This window comes from Rhipicephalus sanguineus, chromosome 5 (assembly GCF_013339695.2).
Source record: "Rhipicephalus sanguineus isolate Rsan-2018 chromosome 5, BIME_Rsan_1.4, whole genome shotgun sequence".
NCBI classification, from domain to species: domain Eukaryota; kingdom Metazoa; phylum Arthropoda; class Arachnida; order Ixodida; family Ixodidae; genus Rhipicephalus; species Rhipicephalus sanguineus.
The window spans coordinates 72,479,646-72,492,687 of NC_051180.1; the positions used below are offsets into that span (position 1 = coordinate 72,479,646).

At 46.8% G+C, this 13,042-nt stretch overlaps 1 protein-coding gene across 2 annotated transcripts in view; it reads left to right on the top strand.

The window, feature by feature from the left end:
- Nucleotides 1-8,311, top strand: part of LOC119393756 (serine-rich adhesin for platelets) — a 36,627-nt gene extending 28,316 nt beyond the window's left edge. For both annotated transcript variants that reach the window (XM_037660889.2, XM_037660890.2), the window contains exon 8: nucleotides 54-8,311. In XM_037660889.2, the coding sequence (XP_037516817.1) occupies nucleotides 54-7,926 (7,873 nt within the window). In that variant the 3' untranslated portion in view covers nucleotides 7,927-8,311. The remainder of the gene's footprint in view (nucleotides 1-53) is intronic.
- Nucleotides 8,312-13,042: the final 4,731 nt, after the last annotated feature.

Here is a 13,042-nt window from a genome sequence, read left to right on the forward strand (position 1 = left end):
GTTGTGTGTACTTTCTAGTAAAAAAAAAAATCATTTCTTTTTCCTTGCTACAGAGGCCCCATGGAAATGGGAACTGGAGAGAAGTTTCGAGGACGCTTCCAGCAGGTGGACTCTGTGGAAGAGACAAAGCCACAAGCGTCATCACAGTCTCCCACTCTATATGACAGCGACGAATTCCAGCAGGATGCCAATGAATGCCAGAAGGATGCTGACGAGTGCCAGCAGGATGCCAGTGATTGCCAACAGGAGGATTCTGACGGATGCCAGCAGGAAGCCGAAGAACGTCGGCAAGACATTGAATGTCAGCGGGATGCTGATGAAAGCCAGCAGGGCACCAACAACACCAGTTTGAGTGACAGTGACGAAATCGATGCAGAAAAGGAGCAGGATCTTGATAGCCAACTTCACAGTCCACCAGGAAGTGCACCGGAAGAAGAGGAAGAAATAACCATACCACAAACGACATTCTTTGGTGATTCTAACATGTTCGAACTGCCACCACTGCCTAGTGAGATTCCTCTTCCCAGTGACATTCCACCTCCCCCACTCCCACCGCCATCTTTAGGCCTAACCATCTTAGATCCTGGCCAAGAGAAATACTCTCCAGAAGAGCCCACACCTGCTCTTCCAGAGCCTGCACTGCCTGAGCTGCCGCAACCTGTCGTGCCTGAGCTTCCAGAGCCTTCAGCGCCCGAGCTTCCGCAGCCCTTGGCATCTGAGGAACCTCCGCCTCCCACCCCACCCGTAGAGGCGCCACTGCCAGCAATAGAAGAGCCGCCCCGCATCGAGGAGTCCAAGTCCAAGTTGCTCATTGGCAAAGCATTGGCTAAGAAGCGACTCATCGCATTTTCTTTGGCTTCGAACCAGCCCCTGCAGAAAGCCTTGGAAGTGAAGAGGGCAGCTACAACAGCCACAACAGGTGCAGCAAAGCCAGTCAAGGGTGCCTTGTCGTTCAGCTTTGCCCGGAAGAACATTGGAAAAGTGGCCCCAATCTCAAGTGCACTGTTCAAGGAAGACGACGACCAGCCTGATGAGGAAGGCTCGGATGCTACTGCTGCAGTTGCAACTAGCACAGAGCCACAGCCGGCTGCTGCCGAGAATAAAAGCACAGAAGAAGCTGAGAAAAATGAGAAGCCAGCCATCGAGCCTGAGCAGCAGGGAGACAGTAACTTTTACTTTGTGGCCCCTCCGAAGAGGTGTAAGGTGAAGCCAAAGTTTGAATTTGTGAAGTTTCTGAAGAGCGATAAGTTTGAGCTCAAGCTTCCTGATGATGCTGTAGAAGGAGTTCCAGAGAAAAAAGTCAAGACCGAATCTCAGGATGGAAGCAAGAAACCAGATTCGGAAGAAAGTCACGGAGATGCTAAGAAAAAACAGCAGCCTTCTAAAAGTGGTGACAAGAGTGAAGGGTCTGTAAAAAGCAAGACAGGGTCTCATGATGTCTCATCTCGAAACGGCAGCAAGAAAAAAGAGAGTGCCAAAATGGAAAAGAAGGATCGTGGCAGAAGTCCTCGCAGCAGTAAGCACTCCAAGGACAGGAGAAGTCGTTCCCGTGAACGTAAAAGGAGTCGTTCCAAAGACAAGAAACGAAGCCACTCAAGGGAGCGAAAGAGAAGCAGATCCAGGGATCGAAGAAGGGGGCGATCCCGAGAGCGGCGCCGCAGCCGTTCCCCACGAGATAAAAAGAGGAGCAGGTCCAAGGACGGAAAGCGAAGCCGTTCTAGAGACAAAAAGTCAAGTCATGCCAAGGACACAAGGAGGAGCAGGTCGAGGGAGCGACGGAGGAGCAAGTCCAAGGATAGGGTTAAAGACAAAGCCGATCACAAGAGTGGGAAGGATAGCAAGCGGCGGTCACCAAGCCGGGAACGAAGAAGTCGCTCAAAGGGCCGTGCCAGGAGCAACGCTGACAGTCAGAAGAGAAAAGAGAAGTCGGCAGATGACAAGAAAAGCAAAGAAAAGCATACCACTACTAACGACCATAAAAAGGAGGACACAGCACGTATGGAAACGGCAAGTGCAGAGCCGCAGGCTTCAAGTCCGGATGTACCCCAAGACGATGGCACTACGCAAGCAGTGAATGGGGAGGAATCAACGGGTGATCAACAGGATGAAGAAGAAGAGAAGCCGGCTAGAGGGCTATTACGTTCACCAGAACCTTCTTCCAAGCAAGACAAAAAGCAAACTTCTGATATGAGCGCTTTGCAAACTGCATGCCATAAGAAACCTGATGAAATAGGTGCGTACTCGGAAAAAAATGAGCCAGTTTTGAACCTGATGTGCGAGGATAGCCCACTTGACACTCTTGGAGAAGCAGACAGTTATGACAGTACAGACATGTGTCAGCGTTCACCATGTAAGCTCTCAAAAGGATTATCCAATGAGAAAGTGTCACTTTATGATGGCAAGGTCGAAATTCGTGGTGGCTGCATTGCTGAGCAACACATTTCTGTAGCAACCTGCTCTGTCAACGCGGATGAAAGTGACCGTCGCAGCAAGCACAGCCAGGTCCGAAAGTCTGATTCCCTTCCATCAATCCGCACTGACAAATCGTTGCCTGAAGAAACACAGAAAACTTGTGCAGACACCACAGCAATTGTTCAGAAACAACTTAAAAGCCGTACCGAGAAAGTCAAGAAAGCTAGTGACGACTCTGGAAGCTGTGAAGATTCCATTAAGGCACAGCAGAAGTTCTTAGAGGAAATAGAAGCTACAAAGAAGAGCGCCTTTGTGACTGTGCAGAGACAGAACTCGGAAAGCAAGGCAGAAGTTTCAGAAAATAACAAAAAGACCAACAAAGCTAGCAAGCTGAAGAAGCCAAAGCCTGAAAGCACGGAGCTACCAACAGCAGACCTTGTAGCCCTTCCAAAGGAAAAAGCTGCCAAGGCAGCTAAAGAAAAGCGAAAGACTGCAAAGGATAAGTTGCAAGAAAAGAAAAAAAAGAAAGCAAAGAGGAAGGCATCTAGTTCGAGCTCAACGTCATCGTCATCCTCATCATCTTCAAGTTCACGTAGCAGCAGTTCAGGCACCAGTGGGAGCTCAAGCAGTTCCGGCAGTGGCTCAGACTCCGAGAGTTCAAGCAGCTCGTCTTCTTCCAGCTCTAGTTCAAGTAGCTCGAGCAGCTCATCATCTTCATCCTCTTCTTCTTCTTCGGAGTGTCCTCAGAAACTGAAGAAAAAGAGGAAGAAACTGAAGCTGAAGTCGAAGATGCTTAAGGAAAAGATGGCAAAGATGGCTAGAACAGCAAAGAAGGCGCAGACTGCCAAGGCTGTGCTAGCATGTGCCACCATGCTCACACAAGCTACTGGCGCTGATGGCATACTGCCCATGGACAAGCAAACAAACCAGACCACAGAGCATTTGGGCAGTGCATTACATGTTGAGAGTGTGTCACAGGTTGCATGCACAGCTGATGACTCAAAACCACTACAGAAGCTTGTGCAGGAGGTTACCGCTTCAAGGGGTTCCACTGAGCAAGTTTCCATAAAGGAGACGTCAAAGCCTGACAGAGATTCAACTCTGCGAGCGAGTGTTTATCTTGAGCCAGTTGAACCCAAAGATAGTGCACAAACAAGTAAAAAAGCTGCAGATAAGGTGCACAGTGCTAAAGCTTCAGAAGAACTGTCCTCAAAGAATGTCATTGGTGTGCCACGTGATCCCAAAATTCCACATTCGAAAATTGATACAACTTTGGATGTGGATAAGGCATGTGTTGACATTGTGGATCCTCATTTAAAAATTGTGAAGGCTACTTGCAATGTCGATAAGGCACATGTGGTTGATGCTGTACATGCTCATTTAAAAATTGAGAAGACAGCTTTCGAAGCAGATGAGACATGTGCCGGCGTTGCTGATGCTCTTGTCAAGACTGCAGAGCGCTCTAACAGTGCATGTAAAAATAAAGTAGATGATAATGAAGCTAAGAAGCTTGATCTTGCTGCTACTAAAGTAATTACAGCTAACCCAGTGGTTAAGGGAACATCTGAATCTTCACCACCAAAGTGTAAAATAACTACAGCTGATCCAGTAGTCAAGGGAACTTCAGAACCTTCAACAAAAAAAACTGTTGAGCTGCCTTCAAGTGTGAGCTCCTGCGATGCTGTTGCGGAGCATCATGTCGACACTGGGCTCCAGGAAAGCGCCAAGCACAGTGATGCAAAAAAGGACAAGAAGGACCATCCACCAAGCAGTCGCCGGTCTACTACTGATGATAAAACAACTGACAAACTTGACAGCAGGAGAAGTAAGGAGAAAAAAAGGAAGAGTGAGCCCTCTATAAGTAATGAGCCCGCAAGTAAGAAGAGAGCTTCTGAGCAGGACTCGCCAAGATCAAAAAAGTCTGCTAGCAGAGGAACCAGCCACCGATCGCCTAAGTCTGATTCTGCTACAACAGAGCATAAGCAGCCTTCTTCAAAGCAGAATACCAAAAGTGAAATGCCAAAAAAGGAAGGCAGAGAAGCAGTAAGAAAAGCTAAAGAAGAAATCATTTTGGACCCAAAAGAGAGAGAAAGACTTAAAAGTGAAGCTTTAGAAAAAGCACGAAAAGAAGGCAGCGACTGCATCAAAGTGAAAACACCTGATCGAAAAAAAGAAGTCAGTTGGCCTATGACTCTTATTAGATATACTAACAGCAAGCCGTTTATTTCATATGGCTGCAACCCTATTTATGGCAAAATCAGCTTAGCAGTTGTAAAGGAGAAAAGGCCTTCTGCAAAGAGTAATTCAGAGGTAAAAGAAGAAAAGAAAGAAATTCGGGAAGTGTCAAAAGAAGTTGCAAAAAAGGGCTGTCGTAGCAGAGAGCACAAATCTAAAAAGGAAGTAGCACTGGATGCTTCTGTTGAAAATAAAGTGATGTCACCTCCTGAGGAAGCAGCAGCAGTAAAGGAACCGGATGTCACTGACGCCGTGTCTCCTGACCTCGTGTCTCCTGACCTAAATGCAATGTCGGGGCTTCAGGCTTTGCAGTGCCTGTACGATAACATGGATAGTCCAGAGACGGTAGCGAAGGAGCTGGACTCTGAAACCGAAGTAAGCCATCGCAAGGCTGATCAGGAGGCTGTGCCAGAAGAGACACCATTAAGCGATCGGAGTGTAACTGAGTTGAACACAACTGCACAAGACTGCAGTGTCATTGAAAGCACACTTCCCAGCCCAGAAGCTCTTGATGCGACAGAGCCCTCAAAAAGTACTCCGCCGAGAACTCCAGAGCAAGAACTGTCTGAAGTGAACGTGGAGGTCTCTCCAAAATCACAACCCGCAATACCAGAAAAGGCAGAATTATTACTGGACAAAACAGAATTGGCAGCTGAACCTGAAGTGTCAGTAGAAATCGCAGACCAAGAAAGTACTCAGGAACATCAGCTGGATGTAGCTTCACACACCAGCGTTGAGCATGCTCAGGAAGAAGTTGGGCTCCCAGAGAATGAGTACAAAGAGGACATGCCCTCACCTAATGCTATGGATGTAGCTGACGATGTGGTCGACCTTCTTCCAAACAGCGATATGTCTTTGGAAGAAATGCGCTTATTGGAGTACAGTTCACGCATCAAAGTGGAAAGCTCAACAATCATTGAAAGTGCTCCCACTGAAACAGTGGAAAGCATAGCTGAGGATAGTGAACTTCAGGTTGAAATAGCTATGAAAGCGGAACAACCAATTGAAGAGGTAGCTGTTGCTGTTAGCCCTAGCACGCCTACTCCACCGAAGGAAATTGTGTGTCCAGAGATCAGTCAGGTGGCACCACTTGGGGCTGACAAGGACCTGACTTCCGAATACGAAAAGTTTATGGAACAGCTTAACCTCGGGAGCTGCATCGAAGTAGAGGTAGCACAGGAAGTTGAAGTGCCCAGTGAAGATGGTGTAGAAGCTGAGCAAGCTCTAGATGTCATCAGTACAGCACCAGCTGAAGACAAGAATGAACTGGATCCTGTGTCAACCTACCCAATACAGACTCCACTGGTAGCTTCAGTGCCAGACGATGTGTCTGAGATGCCTGTTGAAGACATTGGTGCCCTTGAGGTGGCCTGTGAGAGTGAAGTCACCAGCTCTCCATTTTTGCCGTCTGTACCACCGCTTCCAGCGCCTGTACCTGCGCCTACTCCAGCCATTGCATCTTCCCTTGGTGCGATCACTTCTTACCTTTCCCCCGTTGGTTCTGCTGTTCCAGACAGCCTAGCATCTTGTGTTCTTGCTCCCGTTGGGTCCATGGTTTCTGCTGGAATTCCTATTGCTTCACCATTGCCAGCTCCTGCCTCATGTTCTGTACCTGTGGCATCAGTTGTTGTTGAAGCTCCAACTCCTGTCCCTGCTCCAGCAGTTTCTGCTGCCATGCCAGCCCCTGTGCCTGCACCATCTCATCTTCAGTCCTCTGTGCCACTCACTAGTTGCAGTCCACAGCTTGTGCCATCTGTCCCTGCAGCTGCAAGTGCACCTGTGCCTGTTTCAGGTTCATCCGCCTCCTCAGAGCCTTCTAAGAGCATTGCACGTACAGTTTGTTCCAGTGATGTTCCTCTTTCACCAAGTCGACCTTCTTCATCCAAGAGGTCGCACAGGAAAAGACACAGTGACAGTGCCAGAACAAGTACTAGTGCTGAGGACATTTCACCATCTCCTCCTAAAAAGAAAGATTTAATACATGGCTCACATAAGTCTGCGTTTCATAAGCCAGACCTCTCTGCCCATCCAGAAGTTTCCAGTAGTAAAAGTGCGTCACGGCCCATCATTATCAAAGTTCATGCAAATTCTGAACCAAGAATGCAGTCAGCCGCTCCTCAGATCTCACAGGCAGAGAGTGTAGACGGCTTAGAATGTCTGCCTGCTGAACAGTCAGCACCAGATGTTTGTGCTGAGGTAGAAGTTGGAAGTGACGTCTGCACGGAGGAGCAAGTGGAGTTTTCATCCTCAGATGACATGTTTGTAACAGTTGTGGACACTGAAGACATATGTCTCGCTGCTGTCGAGGAAGTGGCATGTTCATCATCGGATGACCTCAACAGCAGCTTGGCAGTGCCTGCAGAACAAGTCGAAGAGAAGGAAAGCTCCCCACCACCACCTCCTCCGCCACCTCGATACTTGAGACTGAAGCCACGCAAAGGGTCCTCATCAGCGGTGTCTGTGAGTTCATCCAGCTCTGTAGAAGAAGTCCCACCGCCGCCACCTCCACGGCCACCTGTCCGTTGCTTGGTGCTCCCTCCCCCACCTGCAGGTATTCTCTTGCCAGCCGGCAGGGGCACCCTCTCAAATGAGCCGAAGAAGTCTGTAACTTTTGCTGATGGCATCCCACCAGGCAAAGAACCACCATCGAGTGGTGGCGTCCCTTCACCACCACCACCTCCACCACCACCGCCCCGCGAACGCAAGCACCGCACCAAGGTCAAAGTTATCATACCGTCATCTGTAGCAGACTCTCTGCCACCGCCCCCTCCTCCTCCAAAACGGCCACCGCCACCAGCGGCTGCAACGTTACCCGTGTCGGCTGCGGCTTCCGCAGTGGCTGCTGCTGTGGCTTCGGTAGCAGCCCCTGCTCCCCCTGTTGCCGTGGAAACTGTGGCTGCTGCCTACCCGCAGTACCAGGTGCACTTGCCCCAACAGGCCTACCCAGCTGCTGGATACACTGTCCCCTACAGCACCTATCCTGCAGCAGGCTATGCATACACAGCCACAACACATTTAGGGCAGACAGTAGCTTACACCTACACACCTGGGCAGGCAACTCACCAAGCCATGCCTGTGCAGCAGGTGCAGCAGGTGCAGCAGGTGCCCCCTCAGCAACACCTCTATGCCAATGCCACTGCTGCTCCTTATGTGTACCACCCGCACCAGATTGTACAGGCAGGTCCAGCTGTGATGCAGCCGCAACAGCAGCTGCAGCAACACCTTCCACCGCCACCGCCACCACCTGTGGGACAGCTACCTCCTAGGCCACCCACATAGCACTTCCGGACATTGTGCACAGCAGTGATTACTTTGTAAGATCTTTTGTGTTGTGGTTTCATGTGGCGCAAGAGAGGACCTTTAGAGGAGCTCAGGCTCCATCGCGGGCTCAAGTCATGGGTGCTTGCCATTTTCCCGATCACGTGTAGCTCCGTGGACAATTACTGAGTCAAGAGCTCAAAGCATGATTGTTACATCGTCTTCACAGTGATTGTTTTGCCCGAGGCCAGGTGTGTCAGCTTTGAGTTAGAACAAGGTGCATGTCACTTAGCTTCTGTTTACAGTGTACACCATGAACATAATGCATTAAACATCGTTATAAATTGTGTAAATATGCTTTTTTGTTATTCGTAGAATAAACGAAATATTCTTGTGGAAAATTTCACTTCATGGTGTTTTCTTTTTTTTCTTTTTTTAGGTTTAGTGCAGTGTCAAAGCATGTGTGCTAAATATTAGAACAAAAACAGCATGAAACGCTAGCTACAACAGTGTTAATGTGCCACATGCAAACGGTATGATGTAATACTTCCAGTGCTACCACAACTAGGGAGTTGGTATTGTTCTTGCCCCTTAGTGATTTTTTTTTTTTTGCATGCTGCACTTTATCAAAATAATGCCTGGGAACCATGCCTAGCTTGCCGTAGAAAGCAGCAGCTGCTACTCTAACACACCAGTGTCCAAGAATTTGCATGCTAATTGCCTAGGATTATGTGCACTTGCTTAAACAAGCTAATTATAAATGTCAAGTTGCAGCCATTTGTACCTTATATAACTGACCGTGGAACATTTAAAGCGCAAGCAAAATTTATGCTGTGAACTCGGGGTGTGAGAATAGTGAATTTTAGAACTGAATCAAATACGAATCGAATAGCGATAACACTGAATCGAATAATATGAATCAAATACCATTCGAATAGTTTTCAAATATTATGGCAACCATTTTCAAAGCAGCCCTGGAATGGTAATGTAACCATCTTCAAAATAGCCCAACAATTCCACAGCATTTTATTTGAAAAAAATATTGCACAAGTTTTAACAAAGAAACATTATGGTGACTTCTAAGTGATAAAAAATACCACAATTATGTAAACTGAGGCAAATTCACATGCAGCAGCAACTAGAGCCTTAGGAATATTTTGTAACTGCAGGTTGGGGGGGGGGGGGGAATACGGCACTAACTACAGTATTCAAGGTGGCACTATGTCAACAGCTTTTACATAAAACTGATATATAATTGTTAAACAATATTCATGAGTTAACATCATCATGAATGTAAGGATGAAGATAGTGAATTGATGACTTCGTCGCTTCGGCGACACTGGAGTTTTATGCAAAAACGCCTTTATCCTGTGATCAATATAGCGTCGATAGTCCCGTAAAACCTTAGGCTGATGCATTTTGATAATTCGATTATTAAAACAAGCAACGTTATCCTTCTCTCTTTCATGGTTTCGTTCCTTTGAGGTTCTTTCATCGGCGCTTGCTATTAGAAAAATATTCGAAAATTATTCGGTACTTATAATATACATTATCAGATTTGAGTACCGAATTGAATAGAACGCTATTCGATCCATTATTCCTAATTTTTGAATATTAGCACACCCTTACTGCAAACATTTTCTTTGGTTTAGTGATTGCAAATGTCTCTTATTCGGTGCATTGTCAGCTTGCGCTATGTTGATTGCCAGTTTGAGATCGTGAGGAAGGATTTGCAAATGTTGGTTACACACTGGAAGTTTTAAGGCGCCATCTAGGAAGTTTTTTACCAAAAGAAACTTTGATTCAAATCTGTTTCATTGAGCACACTTGTGCTCGAAGTGCACCACAAGGAAAACTGCAGGAGATCTTTCGTTCAAGGTAAGCCCTAAAATTCCTCACATTTTTGCTTTAAAAACTTGGAGAACGCTTGCGCTTTGCCTTCAAGAGCAGGACGTGATAGCGTAATCGGGCCCAGTGCGGATGACTTCGGTTCTTGATGCATGCGTCAATCGTGCTGTAATGCACCCCATCTACGAGCAATGCTCATAGAGACGGTGGCACAGACCTGTATGCATTGATAACATGCCTTCAGTGGGATGCAGCTATGATGCAGTTGTGGAGCCAGTTCTCATTTAGTGCATCTGTAACAATGCAAACAAAACGTGTTGTCCAGCAACGGGAGGCATCTGCCCCAAATATGTTGGCACTTTCCAGCCACACCAAGACCGATTTTAATTATTGCATGTATGTGTCCACTGCACGCATACCTGTACCATTACACCACAGGACAACAAATGCCAGGCAGCAAAGGTATTGCAAACAGCTGTTATACGATTAAAAAATTCCAGCTTTTAGCGTAAGAAACATGCACACAACCAAATTCTGCCCTGTCCCCCGAATCGCTCCATGGGCTTGACTGCAAAGCACATTCTGTGTAGAGTCACTGTATATGCTACCTTTAGGTAGCAGAGTAGCACATAGGTCCGGCTAGCAACCACAGCTATGCGGTGAAGTCGCACTTCGTTTTTGCAGGCGTCATGCCTACCGTGTCGCCGATTAACCTGTCTGGCGTGTCGAAGACCGGCGATAAACATTGGCTGTCGATGGCTAGTGCTAATTCAGTTCGCTGCAGCGGCGCCGTCGAGAAATAAAATAATTGGCCCGAGCGGCAGCTTCTCCGCAATGCATGCTAAAGGTAGCATATACAGTAACTCTAATTCTGTGTATAGAAGATGGAGTTGCGGGACACTTTGGCCAAATTTTGCAGGGATGGGCGAATATCCGGGCGTTTCGAATATTCGAACGAATATTACAGTATTCGAATTCGCTTCGATACGAATTTAGATTATTCTAAATTTCAGAGTATTCGAAATGAACAAATATAAAGGGTGTTTCAGCTAAAAAGCACCAAGTATTAAAAAATTAAGCATAGGCACTACGCATCTCCAATCAGCGCAATATTGTACTGAGTCATATAGAGCACGTCAGAATATTTTTTCCAATCTGCCAAGCTCGGCAATTAACAAAGATTGCTTAATGAACTTCCTAAATAGCCACTCTAGAGAAAGGTTTTCAATACAAAAGTTGTAGCGCTTGTCCAGAAACATCGAATTTTTTAATCTGTGTTGAGAAAAATCCCCTGCCTAAATTTTTTGCGGCCTTTCTTTAAAGCACGCGAATTTTAAAAAATACCACGTGACTGCCGCCAGAAGCGCGGCGCTGTTAGTGCCCTCAAATGTAAGTTCAACGGATTATCAAAGGCTGCTCCGCGCATGAAGGTGGATTGAGCAGGCTGCCGGTGACTGCGATGGACGCTAAATGATGATGGAGGCATACAATCTAAAAAAAACGAAAGAGCGGCCGTCACGTGTGAGTGCATCTTTTATCTCGGTCCTTCATCACGCTGTCACCCTCGCTCCTTCCAATGTGTTCCTTCAATGGCGCGAGAAGAAAAGAAAAAATGCCTACGCTGCATCAAATGCCGCCTACGGTCTCATGTAGCATTTGCTCCGTGGCTACCGCTTTTTAGTTGAAGAATTTTTGTTGTTGCTGAAACGGTATGCTCATTTTGTCGCTTAACGTCCATCGCAGTCACCGATAACCTGTCCCATTGATCTTCGTGCGCGAAGCAGCCTTCGATAATTCGCTCAACTTACATTTGAGGTCACTAAAAGCGCCGCGCGCTTGGCGGCAATCACGTGGTATTTTTTTAAAATTCGCGCACTTTAAAGAAAGGCCGGAAACAATTTAGGCAGGGGAGTTATCTCAACACAGATTGAAAAATTTGATATTTCTGAACAAGCGCTACAACTTTTGTATTGAAAATTTTTCTCTAGAGTTACTATTTAAAAAGTTCATTAAGCAATTTTTCAAATCAAATCAAATCAAATCTTTATTTTGCATATTATGGTTACAGGGTTAAGGATATACAGAAGAGGGTCCCAAGGTCAGAAAACCGTACCGGGACCCTCTGTGCATGATCATTAGATAAAAATTACAAAATAAGCACGAAAAATGAATAAATGAAATATCAAGTCAACCTAAAAACATCTTTGTCAACCTAAAAATCTTTGTTAATTGCCAAGCTTGGCGGATTGGAAAAAAATATTCTGACGTGCTCTATATGGCTCAGAACAATATTGCGCTAATTGGAGACGCCTAGCGTTTATGCTTAATTTTTTAATACTTGGTGCTTTTTAGCTGAAACACCCTGTATATGTATAAATTTGACCGCACATAACCCCCCTGTAAAGGTGGTTTCACTGCAGCGTCTGGTTGCTGTGCCGTGAAACAACCCATCCAAGGAAAATCTGCACTGCGGTGAAGCCACACTTCAAGGTTAAATGTACATATCTTTTTAAGCTTAAAAGCGTGTTATATGGGCGTATATGTGCTGAGCATAGTAATTTTTGAATTGTAACGTCCACTTATAACTTGCACCCTACTGCTATTCAAATCTTTATACTATTCAAGGCTGCTTCCACTTCATTTCAAACCAAAAAAATGCCCCCACCTTCCCGAAGGGAATCGTGAGGAAATGCGAATGCATTTCTTGCGCCGAGAGTGCACGGCGTAGTAATTTTAATGGCGTAAATTAATGACGCCGTCAGACATTCGCCTTCACCGACTTCTGCCATCGCCTTGAGAGGCGCCCAGCCAGCGAACGGTCGAGAGTGAGGCGCGAGCAGACGGGAGAGTGGGGCGCAGGGAGGAGAGCGAACGGCGAGAGAAGGAGCGGCGAAGCACTGCACCTACCCTCTCCTACGCTCTCTCCACACACGCGGGAGCTCCCACGATGCGAGCGCCCTCACGCGCCAAAGCACGCTCCTCCTCTCCACTCACTCTCCGCTACTCCGCCCGCACCACCTGCTCCGGTTGCTAGGGGCGAGGATAAGCGCGTGCGCGCCCGCAGCTGTTGCTATGGAAGAGGGAGTGAGAGCGGAGAGATAACACCTGCCGGCGCGCGGACACCGACGCCTGACATAGCCCGACTAAGAAATGCATTCGCATTTAAAAAGTGACATTCACTCGTACTTAGTTCCAGTCCTTAAAAATATTGTGCAAGGGTCATGACAAAAATGCTCATTTTTCTTAATAATATGCAGTAAATACTATTCGAACTATTCGATTCGAATTT